Raw genomic sequence first — 19090 nt, 5'->3', positions numbered from 1 at the left:
ACAATACTGAATGAACACTTATTTTAACTTCATATAATACATCAATAAAATCTATTTAGCCTCAAATAAATAATGAAACATGTTCAATTTGGTTTTAATAATGCAAAAACAAAGTGTTGGAGAAGAAAGTAAAAGTGCAATATGTGCCATGTAAGACATTTAACGTTTAAGTTCCTTGCTCAGAACATGAGAACATTTGAAAGCTGGTGGTTCCTTTTAACATGAGTCTTCAATTTTCCCTGGTAAGATGTTTTAGGTTATAGTTATTATAAGACTATTTCTCTCTATACGATTTGTATTTCATATACCTTTGCCTAGTGGATGTTCTTATAGGCACTTTAGTATTGCCAGTGTAACAGTATAGCTTCCGTCCCTCTCCTCGCTCCTACCTGGGCTCGAACCAGGAACACATCGACAACAGCTACCCTCGAAGCAGCGTTACCCATGCAGAGCAAGGGGAACAACTACTCCAAGTCTCAGAGCGAGTGACATTTGAAACGCTATTAGCGTGTACCCGCTAACTAGCCAGCCATTTCACATCGGTTACACCAGCCTAATCTTGGGAGTTGATGGCTTGAAGTCATAAACAGCACAATGCTTGAAGCATAGCGAAGAGCTGCTGGCAAAACGCACGAAAGTGCTGTTTGAATGAATGCTTACTAGCCTGCTGGTGCCTACCACCGCTCAGTCAGACTGCTCTATAAAATCATAGACTTAATTATAATATAATAAACACACAGAAATACGAACCTTAGGTCATTAATATGGTTGAATCCGGAAACTATCATCTCGAAAACAAAACGTTTATTCTTTCAGTGAAATACAGAACCGTTCTGTATTTTATCTAACGGGTGGCAACCTTACGTCTACATATTCCTGTTACATTGCACAACCTTCAATGTTATGTCATAATTACGTAAAATTCTGGCAAATTAGTTCGCAACGAGCCAAACTGTTGCATATACCCTGACTCTGCGTGCAATGAATGCAAGAGAAGTAACACAATTTCGTCTGGTTAATATTGCCTGCTAACCTGGATTTCTTTTAGCTAAATATGCAGGTTTAAAAATATATACTTCTGTGTATTGATTTTAAGAAAGGCATTGATGTTTATGGTTAGGTACAGTCGTGCAACGATTGTGCTTTTTTCACAAATGTGCTTTTGTTAAATCATCCCCCGTTTGGCGAAGTCGGCTGTCTTTGTTAGGAAGAAATAGTCTTCACAGTTCGCAACGAGCCAGGCGGCCCAAACTGCTGCATATACCCTGACTCTGTTGCAAGAGAAGTGACACATTTTCCCTAGTTAAAAGAAATTCATGTTAGCAGGCAATATTAACTAAATATGCAGGTTTAAAAATATATACTTGTGTATTGATTTTATGAAAGGCATTGATGTTTATGGTTAGGTACACGTTGGAGCAACAATGCAGGACAGGCTAGATAAACTAGTAATATCATCAACCATGTGTAGTTAACTAGTGATTATGATTGATTGGTTGTTTTTATAAGATAAGTTTAATGCTAGCTAGCAACTTACCTTGGCTTCTTACTGCAGTCGCGTAACAGGCAGGCTCCTCGTGGAGTGCAATGTAAAGCAGGTGGTTAGAGCGTTGGACTAGTTAACCGTAAGGTTGCAAGATTGAATCCCTGAGCTGACAAGGTAAAAATCTGTCGTTCTGCCCCTGAACAAGGCAGTTAACCCACCGTTCCTAGGCCGTCATTGAAAATAAGAATGTGTTCTTAACTGACTTGCCTAGTTAAATAAAGGTGTAAAAAAAAAAAATCGGCGTCCAAAAATACCGATTTCCGATTGTTATGAAAACTTGAAATCGGCCCTAATTAATCGGCCATTCCGATTAATCGGTCGACCTCTAGTTTACGGACATATTCAATCTCTCCCTATCCCAGTCTGCTGTCCCCACATGCTTCAAGATGTCCACCAATGTTCCTGTACCCAAGAAAGCAAAGGTAACCATCCAAGTCACGGCCTTTTCTCCCTGCTATCATCCAGAAGGCGAGGCAGTACAGGTGCATCAAAGCAATTCTCCATAATGACAAATCAAAAAGAGGTTTTTATATTTTTTTTGCAAGTTTATTACAAATAAAAAAACTGAAACTCTTTACTCAGTACTTTGTTGAAGCACCTTTGGCAGCAATTACAGCTTAGAGTCTTCTTGGGTATGACGCTACAAGCTTGGCACACCTGTATTTGGAGAGTTTCTCTCAATCTTCTCTGCAGATCCTCTCAAGCTCTGTCAGGTCAGATGGGGAGTGTTGCTGCACAGCTATTTTCAGGTCTTCTCAGAGATGTTTGATCGGGTTCAAGTTCGGGCTCTGGCTGGGCCACTCAAGGACATTCAGAGATTTGTCCCGAAGCCATTCCTGAATTGTCTTTGTGTGCTTAGGGTCGTTGTCCTGTTGGAAGTTGAACCTTCTCCCCAGTGTGAGGTCCTGAGCGCTCTGGAGCAGGTTTTCATCAAGGATCTCTCTGTACTTTGCTCCATTCATCTTTCCCTCGATCTTGACTGGTGCCAAGATTCCTCCAGATGTGATGCTTGGCATTCAGGCCAAAAAGTTCAATCTTGGTTTCATCAGACCAGATAATCTTGTTTCTCATGGTCTAAGAGTCCTTTAGGTGCCTTTTGGCAAACTCCAAGCCGGCTGTCATGTGCCTTTTACTGAGGAGTGGCTTCCATCTGGCCACTCTAACATAAAGGCCTGATTGGTGGAGTGCTGCAGAGATGATTGTCCTTCTGGAAGGTTCTCCCATCTCGATTGAGGAACTCTAGAGCTCTATCCCAGTGTCCATCGGGTTCTTGGTCACCTCTGTGACCAAGGCCCTTCTCCCCCGATTGCTCAGTTTGGGACCGTCAATGCTGCAGACATTTTTTGGTACCCTTCTGCAGATCTGTGCCTCGACACTATCCTATCTCGGAGCTTTAAAGGACAAATCCTTTGACCTCATGACTTGGTTTTGCTCTGACATGCACTGTCAACTGTAGGACCTTATATGGACAGGTGTGTGCCTTTCTAAATCATGTCCAATCAATTGAATTTACCACAGGTGGACTCCAATCAAGTTGTAGAAACATCTTAAGGATGATCAATGGAAACAGGATGCACCATAGCTCAATTTTGAGTCTCATAGCGAAGGGTCTGAATACTTATGTAAATAACGTATTTATGTTTTGTATTTGTTATAAATTAGCAAACATTTAAAAAAAATCAATTTTCGCATCCCTAAGGCACTGTACATGGTCATGGAATCACTGGTCACTTTAATAAAGGATAAGCAGTTCATTCACTCGGACAAAATAATCTAGAAGGTCCCAATAATAAGAATTCAAAAACACAACCATTAGGCTAAGCATTAGCCAATTGAAACTAGTACTTCCCATTGCAAAATACTTAACTTCTTGCTATTGTACAGTGGCCTGTTGGCCTTCAAGAAGGCAGAAGTTTCCATACATTTTTGTAAAAATGGTCCCACTCATTACAAGTCAATGTGATTGGTTGATTCCACTATCACTCCAAAATGTTGCCATAGTACAGTTGAATGGCAGATGCCTTCTATCAAGCGTCTGATGGCCTAGCCAATGACTGACTTAGCTAGGTAGATTTATCTCCCCAGAGACCACCAAAGAAAAATCCTGATTGGATATTTTTTTATCTTTGGTGTTAACCCTTTCCTTTCTAACAAAAACTGAAGAGATTAAATCAGAACATCATTGAAAATAATTATTCATATTTGTTATTTTATAAATTTTATACGTTTGTCTATTTTATAAAGCCCTCATTGTTCCCTACTGTGTTTGGGTTAGTCATCATTTATGACTAACTAATCATCCTGCCGTCTTCTTTCCAAGATGGCGTAGCAGTGGTGATGTCTGTTTTGATTGTCTTGTCCCATCCCTTGTATATATTGTTTTTCTTGATATATATTTTGTATATATTTGTATTCTTTTTTTAATCTCATTTTCCATCTACGGACTGAACATACTCTCCTGTAACCCGCCTCACCCAATGTGGTATGGATCTGTTATTTTTTTTAACCAGAACCCCCTTCAGAAGCTAGCGAGCTAACTAGCTAGTAGTCAGTTAGCCACTGCTAGCGGCCATCACCGTTAACGCGGACTGCCAGCCTCAGCCCGGGCAACTCCTGCCAGCCTGCACAGCGCGATATCTACCCAGAGCGTATTGGACTGCTTTTCTCTACCACATCTTCGGATTCCTACCGCAAGCTCTGAACCTTTCCTCCGGATTATCACAGCTAGCTAGCTGCTATCTGAGTGGCTTCTCCTGTCTAACGTCTCTGTCCCGAAGCAAGCAGCAGTTAGCCTGGAGCAAGCCTCGAACTAGGCCCATCTCCCGGCTAGCTGAAGAGATTCCATCAAGCAATCCCTAGGCTTCAATTACCTCTTTTGCCAATTGGCCTGGACCCTTTGCTGCCGACACGGAGCCCCGCCGATCCATCATGATTGGTCTACTGACGTAACCGTCCGAGGGAGTTTCTATCCCGAAGCAAGCGCCAGTTAGCCTGGAGCTAGCCTCGAGCTAGGCCCTTCTCCCAGCTAGCCGAAGAATTTCATCAGATAATTCCTGGGCTTCAATACCTCTTCTGCCAATTGGCCTGGACCCTTTGCTAACAACATGGAGCCCCGCCGATCCATCACGACTGGTCTGCCGACGTAACCGTCCAAGGGGGTTTCAACAGACTCTCCCGTTGCGATGTCCCCCTGAGGCCCATCTGCTAGCCTGCTGCTAGCCCCAGCCTGCTAGCTGTCTGAATCGCCGTGCCTCCAGCTCGCCTAGCTAGTCACTGGACCCTATGATCACTCGGCTACACATGCCTTTCCCTAATGTCAATATGCCTTGTCTATTGCTGTTTTGGTTAGTACTTTTTGTCTTATTTCACTGTAGAGCCTCCAGCCCTGCTCAATATGCCTTAGCTAGCCCTTATGTTCCACCCCCCACACATGCGGTGACCGCACCTGCCTTAAATGGTGCCTCTAGAGACAAAACCTCTCTCATCGTCACTCAATACCTAGGCTTACCTCCACTGTACTCACATCCTACCATACCCTTGTCTGTACATTATGCCTATATTCTATTCTTCCGCGCCCAGAAACCTGCTCCTTTTACTCTCTGTTCTGAACACACTAGACAACCAGTTCTTTTAGCCTTTAGCTGTACTCTTATCCTACTCCTCCTTTGTTCATCTGGTGATGTGGAGGTTAACCCAGGCCCTGCAGCCCCCAGCATCACTCCCATTCCCCAGGCGCTCTCATTTGTTGACTTCTGTAACTGTAAAAGCCTTGGTTTCATGCATGTTAACATCAAAGCCTCCTCCCTAAGTTTGTTTTATTCACTGCTTTAGCACACTCCACCAACCCTGATGTCCTAGTCGTGTCTGAATCCTGGTTTAGGAAGGCCACCAAAAATGCAGAAATTTCCATCCCCAACTACAACATTTTCTGGCAAGATAGAACTGCCAAAGGGGGCAGAGTTGCAATCCACTACAGAGACAGCCTGCAGAGTTCGGTCATACTATCCAGGTCCGTGCCCAAGCAGTTTGAGCTTCTACTTCTAAAAATCCACCTTTCCAGAAACAAGTCTCTCACCGTTTCTGCTTGTTATACACCCCCCTCATCCCCCAGCTGTGTCCTGGACACCATATGTGAATTAATTGCCCCCCATCTATCTTCAGAGTTCGTACTGTTAGGTGACTTAAACTGGGATATGCTTAACACCCCGGCCGTCCTACAATCTAAGCTAGATGCCCTCAATCTCACACAAATTATCAAGGAACCTACCAGGTACAACCCTAAATCCGTAACCATGGGCACCCTCATAGATATCATCCTGACAAACCTGCCCTCTAAATACACCTCTGCTGTCTTCAACCAGGATCTCAGCGATCACTGCCTCATTGCCTGCATCCGTAATGGGTCCGTGGTCAAACGACCACCCTTCATCACTGTCAAACGCTCCCTAAAACACTTCAGCGAGCAGGCCTTTCTTATCGACCTGGCCCGGGTATCCTAGAAGGATATTGACCACATCCCGTCAGTAGAGGATGCCTGGTTGCTCTTTAAAAGTGCTTTCCTCACCATCTTAAATAAGCATGCCCCATTCAAAAAATGTAGAACTAAGAACAGATATAGCCCTTGGTTCACCCGAGACTTGACTGCCCTTGCCCAGCACAAAAACATCCTGTGGTGTTCTGCATTAGCATCGAATAGCCCCCGCGATATGCAACTTTTCAGGGAAGTCAGGAACCAATATACTCAGTCAGTTAGGAAAGCAAAGGCTAGCTCTTTCAAACAGAAATTTGCTTTCTGTAACACTAAGTCCCAAAAGTTTTGGGACACTGTAAGGTCCATGGAGAATAAGAGCACCTCCTCCCAGCTGCCCACTGGACTGAGGATAGGAAACACTGTCACCACCGATAAATCTACAATAATCAATCATTTCAATAAGCATTTTTCCACAGCTGGCAATGATTTCCACCTGGCTACCCCTACCCTGGCCAACATCTCAGCACCCCTGCACCAACACCAAAATCTTCGAAAGACAAGTTAATAAACAGATCACCGACCATTTAGAATCCCACCGTACCTTCTCCACTATGCAATATGGTTTCCGAGCTGGTCATGGGTGCGCCTCAGTCACACTCAAGGTCCTAAACAATATCCTAACCACCATCGATAAAAGACAGTACTGTGCAGCCATCTTCATCGACCTGGCCAAGGCTTTCGACTCTGTCAATCACCGTATTCTTATCGGCAGACTCAATAGCCTTGGCTTCTCAAATGACTGCCTCGCCTGGTTCATCAACTACTTCTCAAATGGAATTCAGTGTGTCACATTGGAGGGCCTGTTGTCCGGACCTCTGGCAGTCTCTATGGGGGTGCCACAGGGTTCAATTCTCGGGCCGACTCTTTTCTCTGTATATATCAATGATGTCGCTCTTGCTGCTGGTGATTCTCTGATCCACCTCTACGCAGACAACACCATTCTGTATACATCTGTCCCTTCTTTGGACACTGTGTTAACAAACCTCCAAACGAGCTTCAACGCCATACAACACTCCTTCCGTGGCCTCCAACTGCTTTTAAATGCTAGTAAAACTAAGTACATGCTCTTCAACCGATTGCTGCCCACACCCTCCCGCCCAACTATCATCCCTACTCTGGACGGTTCTGACCTAGAATATGTGGACAACTACAAATACCTAGGTGTCTGGTTACATTGTAAACTGTCCTTCCAGACTCACATTAAGCATCTCCAATCCAAAATTAAATCTAGATTCGGCTTCCTATTTCGCAACAAAGGGTCCTTCACTCATGCTTCACTCAAGCCCCCAACACTCTACTCAGCAAACTGGATGTAGTCTATCACAGTGCCATCCATTTTATCACCAAAGCCCCATATACTACCCACCGCTGCGACCTGTATGCTCTCGTTGGCTGGCCCTCACTACATATCCGTCGCCAAACCCACTGGCTCCAGGTCGTCTATAAGTCTTTGCTAAGTAAAGCCCTGCCTTATCTCAGCTCTCTGGTCACCATAGCAACACCCACCCATAGCACACGCTCCAGCAGGTATATTGCACTGGTCATCCCCAAAGCCAACACTTCCTTTGGCCACCTTTCCTTCCAGTTCTCTGCTGCCAATGACTGGAACGAATTGCAAAAATCTCTGAAGCTGGAGTCTTCTATCTCCCTTCCTAACTTTAAGCATCAGCTGTCAGAGCAGCTTACCTATCACTGTACCTGTACACAGACAATCTGTAAATAGCACACCCGACTACCTCATCCCCATATTATTACTTACCCTCTTGCTCTTTTGCACCCCAGTATCTCTACTTGCACATTCATCATCTGCACATCTATCACTCCAGTATTAATGCTAAATTGTAATTATTGTAACTATTTATTGCCTACCTCCCTACTCTTTTATATTTTCACAGACTGTACATATAATTGTTTTCTATTTTTCCTTTCTTTTGTTTTATTGACTGTACGTTTGTCTATTTGTAACTTTGTGTTGTTGTTTTTGTCACACTGCTTTGCTTTATGTTGGCCAGGTCTCAGTTGTAAATGGGAACTTGTTCTCAACTGGCTTACCTGGTTAAATAAAGGTGAAATATATATATATTTTAAATGTGTAAAATGGCTCTATTTGCCTTTCAGCATGCATTTTTTCCACCATTCTGAATGTCTAAAGAAACCATATGTTGTTCTGAAATATGAACACAGAAATACTGGACATTTTAAACTCTTATTATGGTGGTGATTTGACAAAATTACAATCATCGTCTTGAATTGGACTCGCATTTTTCTGATCTCGGTCTTGACTTGGTCTCGGACCCCTCGTCTCCCTCCCGGTCTCGGTCTTGACTCGGTCTCCCTCCCCCCTCCGGGCTTGGTCTTGACTTGGACTCGATTTACTCCGGTTTTGGTCTTAAATTGGTCTCGCTTTAGATGGTCTCGAACACAACACTGCTCCTAGACATTTCCACTTCACAATAACAGCACTTACACGGAACCCGGTTACCCAGAACCCGGCTGCGCGTGTGCGCCATCGTGCATAAATGTATTTTGTCCCCCCACACCAAACGCGATCACGACATGCAGGTTAAAATATCAAAACAAACTCTGAACCAATTGTATTAATTTGGGGACAGGTCGAAAAGCATGAAACATTTATGGCAATTTAGCAAGCTTGCACTTGCTAGCTAATTTGTCCTTTTTAGCTAGCTTGCTATTGCTAGCCTATTTGTCCTGGGATATAAACATTGAGTTGTTATTTTACCTGAAATGCACAAGGTCCTCTACTCTGCCAATTAATCCACACATAAAACGGTCAACTGAATCGTTTCTAGTCATCTCTCCTCCTTCCAGGATTTTTCTTCTCTTGACTTTATATTACGATTGGCAACTTTCATAAATTAGGTGCATTACCGCCACTGACTTCGTTCGTCTTTCAGTCACCCACTGGGTATAACCAATGAGGAGATGGCACGTGGGTACCTGCTTCTATAAACCAATGAGGAGATGGGAGAGGCAGGACTTGCAGCGTGATCTGCGTCAGAAATAGAACTGAATTCTATTTTAGCTCTTGGCAACGCAGACGTTGGTGCGCGCGAGCAGTGTGGGTGCAATAATTGAATAACATAGATTTCTAAATTTATTTTGCAACGCTCGCACACGCGACGCGAGCAGTGTAGTCAGCCTGTTATAGTTGACTGGGTCAGCTCTAGCAGAGCAGAAATTTGACAAACTGACTTGTTTGAAAGGTTATGATGGTGCCACATTGAAAGTCACTGAGCTCTTCAGTAAGTCCATTCTACTGCCAATGTTTGTCTATAGAGATTGCATGGCTGTGTGTGTGTGTCAGTAACGGGTGTGGCTGAAATGGCCAAATCCACTAATTTAAAGGGGTGTCCACATACTTTTGTGTATATAGTGAAGCTAGGCCAAATCTCGTGCCACTTCTGTTTGTTGACATATCAATTGAGGTGTACCCATTACAAAATCTACCCAAGCTATTATTACCTTATGTAAGAACCGTAGCCTACTTATTTCATGCAGTATGTTCATATTGTACCCATCCCATCCATCTTAAAGTCATATCAATTATTTTATCCATCGTTTTAGTGAAGTTACTCTTATACCATTTTTATCAGAGATTTCTTGTGAATGTACAAAGACAGCCTCAGTCTAGAGTGGGTGTTAACCATAAGTGATTGTGTGTGTGTGTGTGTGTGTGTGTGTGTGTGTGTGTGTGTGTGTGTGTGTGTGTGTGTGTGTGTGTGTGTGTGTGAGATAATGGTCTTGTGTGTATTGCCTAATGCCTTCTGGGCAAATGCAGACATTCCAGGAGTGAATGGGATAGCACAGGCCCACAGCTGCTGTACAGAGCTACAGCTACTCTGTGCTTTCTGACTGAAGCTGTCTGACTTCCTAGGCCTTCAGTGACTACACTAGAAATGATGCACTCTGTATAGCACAACTGTTACTATATACGTATTTAGTCAAGGTTGACATTGCCCTTACCCCTGTGAAAGGTTTGAGGCTTTTTACACTACATCAAACTTTCTCTCTCAGAATCATACATCATATTTTTGAAATAACATATGATATACAATACCAGTCAAGAGTTTGGAAAAACCTACTCATTCAAGTGTTTTTCTTTACATCAAAACTATGAAATAACACATATGGAATCATGCAGTAACCAAAAAAGTGTTAAACAAATCAAAATATATTTGAGATTCTTCAAAGTAGCCACCCTTTGCCTTGATGACAGCTTTGCACAATCTTGGCATTCTCTCAACCAGCTTCAGCTGGAATGCTTTTCCAACCATCTTGAATGAGTTCCCCCATATGCTAAGCGCTTGTTGGCTGCTTTTCCTTCACTCTGCGGTTGGGTTGAGGTCGGGTGATTGTAGAGGCCAGGTCATCTGATGCAGCGCTCCATCACTTTCCTTTTTCTTTTTTTTCTATAGGGGTGGATCAGCTTAATATTGCGGGAAGATTGTTGCTTCCATCAATGTAATTGTCTGCATAATTTCCAATCCCCCATATCTTTTTTTGGTAAATATATCCATATACATACACGTACATACCCATACATATACATATGCATACATATACATATATATATATATATATATATATATACATACCTATATACATACCTATATAGATATACATACTTTTGTTTTCGAATATACCTATTATTCCCTGCAAACCTTACCACCCTTCCCCCAATTGGAGTAAACTAATAAACAATAACACTTAGACTTCTTCCTTTAGTTTATACATCTTATTCACTCTCCTTCTTGGTCAAATAGCCCTTACACGGCCTGGAGGTGTGTTGGGTCATTGTCTTGTTGAAAAACAAATGATAGTCCCACTAAGCGCAAACCAGATGGGATGGCGTATCGCTGCAGAATGCTGTGGTAGCCATGCTGGTTAAGTGTGCCTTGAATTCTAAATAAATCACAGACAGTGTCATCAGCAAAGCAACCCCACACCATCACACCTCCTCCTCCATGCTTCATGGTGGGAACCACACATGAAAAGATCATCCGTTCACCTACTCTGCGTCTCACAAAGACACGGTGGTTGGAACCAAAAATCTAAAATTTGGACTCATCAGACGGTCTAATGTCCATTGCTCGTGTTTCTTGGCCCAAGCAAGTCTCTTCTTATTGGTGTCCTTTAGAAGTGGTTTCTTTGCAGCAATTCCACCATGAAGGCCTGATTCACGCAGTCTCCTCTGAACAGTTGATGTTGAGATGTGTCTGTTGAACTCTGTGAAGCATTTCTTTGGGCTGCAATCTGAGGTGTAGTTAACTCTAATAAATGTATCCTCTGCAGCAGAGGTAACTCTGGGTCTTCCTTTCCTGTGTCAGTCCTCATGAGAGTGACCTTCATGTCTTAAAGTAATGATGGACTGTCGTTTCTCTTTGCTTATTTCAGCAGTTCTCGCCATAATATGGACTTGGTCTTTTACCAAATATGGCTATCTTCTGTATACCCCCCTACCTTGTCACAACACAACTGATTGGCTGAAACACATTAAGAAGGAAAGAAATTCCACAAATAACTTTTAACAAGGCACCTATTAATTTAAATGTATTCCAAGTGACTACCTCATGAAGCTGGTTGAGGGAATGCCAAGAGTGTGCAAAGCTGTCATCAAGGCAAAGGGTGGCTACTTTGAAGAATCTCAAATAGAAAATATATTTTGATTTGTTTTACACTTTTCTTGGTTACTACATGATCCCATATGTGTTATTTCTACAATGTAGAAAATAGTTAAAAAAATAAAACCCTGGAATTAGTAGGTGTCTCCAAACGTTTGACTGATACTGTATATTACATTTCCTTCAGTGACAGGGGTCAACTAAGTTGGGTGAAATCTAAAACTTGCTATACAACTTTCAGGTAATCTCCAGTCACTCTGTTACCACCCCCCATCCCCTCTCCCCAACCCACCCTGCGATGATGTCATCACCCTCCGTGGCCACCCCCTTGACAACGTCCCCCCCCACCCTCTGCCCCCCCTCCGCCCTAGACTCTCTCTCCATGTCCTCTCTACTGTCCGGGGACCTAGAGGATGAGGTGGGGGATGGAGAGGGGGAGGAGGGGGGCCTGGGGGACCTGGAGGTGAACCCGTATGATGGCTTGCCCTTCTCGTCACGCTACTACTCTCTGCTGGAGGAGAGGAAGACGCTTCCCTTGTGGAGCCTCAAGTACCGCCTGCTGGAGCACCTGGAGACACACAGCATGGTGGTGGTCAGCGCCCCCAGTGGCACAGGCAAGAGCACACAGGTAAGAGGCATGCAAAGAACATACAAACATGCACACAGGTATAGGCACACACATTAGCACTGGTGATGAAGAGCCCAGAGAAAGCAAAGGTGGGGAAACATGCCAAACATACAGGTAGGCATAGGATACACACATTCACACTTGTACACATATATGGCTAGGGACCCTCCAAACGTACACAATATTCAGACACTGAAGATGGACTTAAAGACAGACCGCTGTACTAACTCAAGCAACTAAGCACACAGGCTATCATGCTATACACACTGACTTTGTGTGCATATCAGTCTCTCACTTAGTCTCTCACTTAGTCTCCCTCTTTCTCTCTCCCTCATCCTCTCTCTCCCAGGTGCCCCAGTGGTGTGTGGAGTATGCCCTGTCCCATGAGTTCTCTCAGGGCTTGGTGTGCTGTTCCCAGCCCTATGCTGTGGCTGCAGGGAGTCTGGCCCTCAGGGTGGCTGATGAGATGGACCTGAGTCTGGGCCTGGAGGTGGGCTACTGGGTACCCCACGACAATGGCTGTACCCCTGATACACTACTTAGGTGAGGAGAGATGTAGACACCCAGGTGTGCATGAACATTGGCGCATGTGTATGTACACACACATACCACATAGATGCAAGCTTGGGTACACACACATCACCCAATCTGATGGCACGTTTCATACTCATCTTTTCTAACTCATATCCAACCTCCTTTAAGCTTCCCCCGACCTGGGAAAGAATACTGTAGTCCTTGTTTCCTCCTCTCTCTTTTTCTCCCCTGAGGTTTATAACAGTGCAAGACAATAGGATTAAAGTATGGGGTCGTTTCTCTCCCCTCACCCTCTTCCCCCCTCACCCTCTCTCTCCCCCCTCCCTCTCTCAGGTTCGTCAGTGACTCTCTGCTCCTGGGGGAGATGATGTCGGACCCCCTGCTGCGTCAGTATGGGGTGCTGGTGGTGGATGAGGTCCAGGAGCGCACTGTGCCCTCCGACGTCCTTCTGGGCTTGCTGCTGGACGTGTGCTGCCAGCGCCCCGACGACCTCCGTGTGGTCCTCCTCACCGACCCCTCCCTTGCCTCCAGCCTCGCCACCTTCCTGGGTGAGGGAGTTCCGGTTCTAACGCTGGATGAGCCTGTCGCGGATGAGGACCGGCCCGCCAGAGATACACCCGACACAGAGACAAGGAGGAGGCCACCGGTTGTCGTGGAAACGGTGTACAGGGATCCTGGAGGGAGGGAGTCTGCGGCAGCGGCATGTTACATGGTGTTGGATCTCCACCGCAGGGGAGAGGAAGGGGACGTTATGGTCTTTCTCTCCAGTGCCCAGGTAGATACATACACACACACACACACACACACACACACACACACACACACACACACACACACACACACACACACACACACACACACATTATAATAAATATATATAGCTAGTCTCATCAACTACTGGGGCAGTTTTTAGCCTTATCATATCATTAGACAGTAGATGCCCAGTAGTCCTACTGCTGGTACGGAGAAATGGTTCAGAAGGCTCAGTGGGTTACGTTGGGTCGAGTTAGTTAGGATTAGTCGGTGCATGCAACAGCAGACTTGTGGTATTATTTTACCGCACGGGCCACACAGTATATAAATATATATTATGAGTTAAATGTAAGTCGTTTCTATCCCACCTCTTCTTGTCAGTTTCAGCTAGACTTCCTTCTACATGTAAATCCCTATTGAACTGTGTTGTTTCTTAATGCTGTGTTTTGTAACATACCATCTTCCTTGTCTGTTGTTGCCTCTCACCCTGGGGACAGAAACAGGGACACTGTAATCTTAGACTGGTGAATGGCATCAGGGTGGGTCAGGTGTCCTGTTTAATGCATCCAGAACACACATACAGTTGAAGTTGGAAGTTTACATACACTTAGGTTGGAGTCATTAAAACTTGTTTTTCAACCACTCCACACATTTCTTGTTAACAAACTATAGTTTTGGCAAGTCGGATTGGACATCAACTTTGTGCATGACACAAGTCATTTTTCCAACAATTGTTTACAGACAGATTATTTCACTTATAATTCACTGTATCACAATTTCAGTGGGTCAAAAGTTTACATAGACTAAGTTGACTGTGCCTTTAAACAGCTTGGAAAATTCCAGAAAATGATGTCATGGTTTTAGAAGCTTCTGATAGGCTAATTGACATCATTTGAGTCAATTGGAGGTGTACCTGTGGATGTGTTTCAAGGCCTACCTTCAAACTCAGTGCCTCTTTGCTTGACATCATGGGAAAATCAAAAGAAATCAGCCAAGACCTCAGAAAAAACAATTGTAGACCCCCACAAGTCTGGTTCATCCTTGGGATCAATTTCCAAACGCCTGAAGGTACCACGTTCATCTGTACAAACAATAGTACGCAAGTATAAACATCATGGGACCATGCAGCCGTCATACCACTCAGGAAGGAGACGCGTTCTGTCTCCTTGAGATGAACGTACTTTGGTGCGAAAAGTGCAAATCAATCCCAGAACAACAGCAAAGTACCTTGTGAAGATGCTGGAGGAAACAGGTACAAAAGTATGTATATCCACAGTAAAACAAGTCCTATATTGACATAACCTGAAAGGCTGCTCAGCAAGGAAGAAGCCACTGCTCCAAAACCGCCATAAAAAAGCCAGACTACAGTTTGCCACTGCACATGGGGACAAAGATTGTACTTTTTGGAGAAATGTCCTCTGGTCTGATAGAACTGTTTGGCCATAATGACCATCGTTATGTTTGGAGGAAAAAGGGGGAGGCTTGCAAGCCGAAGAACACCATCCCAACCGTGAAGAACATCATGTTGTGGGGGTGCTTTGCTGCAGGAAGGACTGGTGCACTTCACAAAATAGATGGCATCATAAGAAAGGAAAATGATGTGGCTGTATTGAAGCAACATCTCAAGACATCAGTCGAAGCTTGGTCGCAAATGGGTCTTCCAAATGGACAATGACCCCAAGCATACTTCCAAAGTTGTGGCAAAATGGCTTAACTTGTTATGGATAGGGGGCAGTATTTTCACGGCCGGATAAAAAACGTACCCGATTTAATCTGATTATTACTCCTGCCCAGAAACTAGAATATGCATATAATTATTAGCTTTGGATAGAAAACACTCCAAAGTTTCTAAAACTGTTTGAATGGTGTCTGTGAGTATAACATAACTCATTTGGCAGGCCAAAACCTGAGAAGATTCCAAACAGGAAGCGCCCTCTCTGACTATTTCTTGGCCTTCTTGATCATCTTGATCCAAAACAGGGGATATCTGCTGTAACGTGACATTTTCTAACGCTCCCATAGGCTCTCAGAAGGCGCCAGAACGTTGAATGATGACTTTGCAGGCCATGGCTGAAAAACAGTAGCGCATTTGGATAGTGGTGGATCTGAGAACAATGAGACTGGGGGCGCGTGCACGAGAAGACTCCATGTTTTTATTTTTTCGTCTTTGAACGAAAACAGGGTTTCCCGGTCGGAATATTATCGCTTTTTTACGAGAAAAATTGCATAAAAATTGATTTTAAACAGCGTTTGACATGCTTCGAAGTACGGTAATGGAATATTTTGACATTTTTTGTCACGAAACGCGCCGGGCGCGTCACCCTTCTTTACCCTTCGGATAGTGTCTTGAACGCACGAACAAAACGCCGCTATTTGGATATAACTATGGATTATTTGGAACCAAACCAACATTTGTTATTGAAGTAGAAGTCCTGGGAGTGCATTCTGACGAAGAACAGCAAAGGTAATCTAATTTTTCTTATAGTAAATCTGAGTTTGGTGAGTACCAAACTTGGTGGGTGTCAAAATAGCTAGCCATGATGGCCGGGCTATCTACTCAGAATATTGCAAAATGTGCTTTCACCGAAAAGCTATTTTAAAATCGGACACCGCGATTGCATAAAGGAGTTCTGTATCTATAATTCTTTAAATAATTGTTATGTTTTTTGTGAACGTTTATCGTGAGTAATTTAGTAAATTCAACGGAAGTGTTCGGTGGGAATGCTAGTTCTGAACGTCACATGCTAATGTAAAAAGCTGGTTTTTGATATAAATATGAACTTAATTGAACAAAACATGCATGTATTGTATAACATAATATCCTAGGAGTGTCATCTGATGAAGATCATCAAAGGTTAGTGCTGCATTTAGCTGTGGTTTTGTTTTTTGTGACATTATATGCTAGCTTGAAAAATGGGTGTCTGATTATTTCTGGCGGGGTACTCTGCTGACATAATCTGTTTTGCTTTCGCTGTAAAGCCTTTTTGAAATCGGACAGTGTGGTTAGATAAAGGAGAGTCTTGTCTTTAAAATGGTTTAAAATAGTCATATGTTTGAAAAATGGACGTTTTGGGATTTTTGAGGAATTTGTAATTCGCGCCACGCCTATCATTGGATATTGGAGCAGGTGTTCCGCTAGCGGAACGTCTAGATGTAAGAGGTTAACCTGTTATGGATAGGGGGCAGTATTTTCATGGCCGGCTAAAAAACATACCCGATTTAATCTGATTATTACTCCTGCCCAGAAACTAGAATATGCATATAATTATTGGCTTTGGATAGAAAACACCCTAAAGTTTCTAAAACTGTTTGAATGGTGTCTGTGAGTATAACAGAACTAATTTGGCAGGCCAAAACCTGAGAAGATTCTTTACAGGAAGTGCCCTCTCTGACCATTTCTTGGCCTTCTACACTCTCTTTATTGAAAACTGAGGATCTCTGCTGTAACGTGACACTTCCTACGGCTCCCATAGGCTCTCAGAAGGCGGCAGAACAGTGAATGATGACTCTGCTGTCTCTGGCTGAAAAACAGTAGCGCATTTGGATAGTGGTCGATCTGAGAACAATGAGACTGGAGGCGCGTGCACGAGCCGACACCATGTTTTTATTTTCAGTCTTTGAACGAAAACAACGACTCCCGGTCGGAATATTAGCGCTTTTTTACGAGAAAAATCCCATAAAAATTGATTTTAAACAGCGTTTGACATGCTTCGAAGTACGGTAATGGAATATTTTGAAAATTTTTGTCACGAAACGCGTCGGGCGCGTAACCCTTCGTCACCCTTCGGATAGTGTCTTGAACGCACAACAAAACGCCGCTATTTGGATATAACTATGGATTATTTGGAACCAAACCAACATTTGTTATTGAAGTAGAAGTCCCGGGAGTGCATTCTGACGAAGAACAGCAAAGGTAATCCAATTTTTCTTATAGTAAATCTGAGTTTGGTGAGGGCTAAACTTGGTGGGTGTCAAAATAGCTAGCCCGTGATGGCGAGCTATCTACTCAGAATATTGCAAAATGTGCTTTCACCAAAAAGCCATAGCGATTGCATAAAGGAGTTCTGTATCTATAATTCTTAAAATAATTGTTATGTTTTTTGTGAACGTTTATCGTGAGTAATTTAGTAAATTCACCGGAAGTGTTCGGTGGGAATGCTAGTCACATGCTAGTCACCTGCTAATGTAAAAAGCTGGTTTTTGATATAAATATGAACTTGATTGAACAGACATGCATGTATTGTATAACATAATGTCCTAAGATTGTCATCTGATGAAGATCATCAAAGGTTAGTGCTGCATTTAGCTGTGGTTTGGGTTTATGTGACATTATATGCTAGCTTGAAAAATGGGTGTCTGATTATTTCTGGCTGGGTACTCTGCTGACATAATCTAATGTTTTGCTTTCATTGTAAAGCCTTTTTGAAATCGGACAGTGTGGTTAGATTAACGAGAGTCTTGTCTTTAAAATGGTGTAAAATAGTCATATGTTTGAAAAATTGAAGTTTTCGGATTTTCGAGGACTTTGTATTTCGCGTCACGCACATCATTGGATATTGGAGCAGGTGTTCCGCTAGCGGAACGTCTAGATGTAAGAGGTTTTAAGGACAACAAAGTCAAGGTATTGGAATGGCCATCACAAAGCCCTGACCTCAGTCCTATAGAATATTTGTGGGCAGAACTGAGAAGCGTGTGCGATCAAGGAGGCCTACAAACCTGACTCGGTTACACCAGCTCTGTCAGGAGGAATGGGCCAAAATTCACCGAACTTATTGTGGGAAGCTTGTGGAAGGCTACCCGAAACGTTTTACCCAAGATAAACAATTTAAAGGCAATGCTACCAAATACTAATTGACTCTAATTGACCACTGGGAATGTGATGAAATAAATAAAAGCTGAAGTAAATCATTCTCTCTACTATTATTCTGACATTTCACATTCTTAAAATAAAGTGGTGATCCTAACTGACCTAAGACAGGGAATTTTTACTAAGATTAAATGTCAGGAATTGTGAAAAACTGAGTTTAAATGTATTTGGCTAAGGTGTATGTAAACTTCCGACTTCAACTGTACATGCCGTGCCCAGAGAGAGAGCACAGAGCCCCATCATATTCACATCCACTTCTCTCACACACACACTGCCACTATGTCAACATCACCACACCCTAGCGCCTCGCCGAATTCCTGGATATGGTTTCAATTTCTGAGGCAGACCAGGACTTCAGTACAGTAGTTGATGCCATGGCAGCATAACACAGAGCTAGCTAGCCAGGAGAACGGATCTGGTTAAGACTCAGTGTAAACAAAGTAAACAAGGACACAGATAAGCACTGTCTGTTTAGGGAGAGGGAAACAAAGAGGGAGGGTGCGAGAGGGGGAGAGACATGAGAACGGGCACAGGGACAGAGGTCCCAATACGCTCCAATAGATCATTTTTTTACTTTTTAAAACAATGA

The 19090-nt window shown here is 43.4% G+C and overlaps 1 protein-coding gene across 1 annotated transcript in view; it reads left to right on the top strand.

The window, feature by feature from the left end:
• Positions 1-19090, top strand: part of LOC115204107 (ATP-dependent RNA helicase DQX1) — a 33316-nt gene that overhangs the window by 3155 nt on the left and 11071 nt on the right. Inside the window, exons 2-4 of the mRNA XM_029769429.1 lie at positions 11961-12347; positions 12697-12890; positions 13215-13656. Of these exons, the coding sequence (XP_029625289.1) occupies positions 12018-12347; positions 12697-12890; positions 13215-13656 (966 nt within the window). The 5' untranslated portion in view covers positions 11961-12017. The remainder of the gene's footprint in view (positions 1-11960; positions 12348-12696; positions 12891-13214; positions 13657-19090) is intronic.

This window comes from Salmo trutta, chromosome 12 (genome assembly GCF_901001165.1).
Source record: "Salmo trutta chromosome 12, fSalTru1.1, whole genome shotgun sequence".
Classification (NCBI taxonomy): Eukaryota; Metazoa; Chordata; class Actinopteri; order Salmoniformes; family Salmonidae; genus Salmo; species Salmo trutta.
Note: the sequence above shows the minus strand (reverse complement) of the source record. Positions and strands in the feature narration are given on the sequence as shown.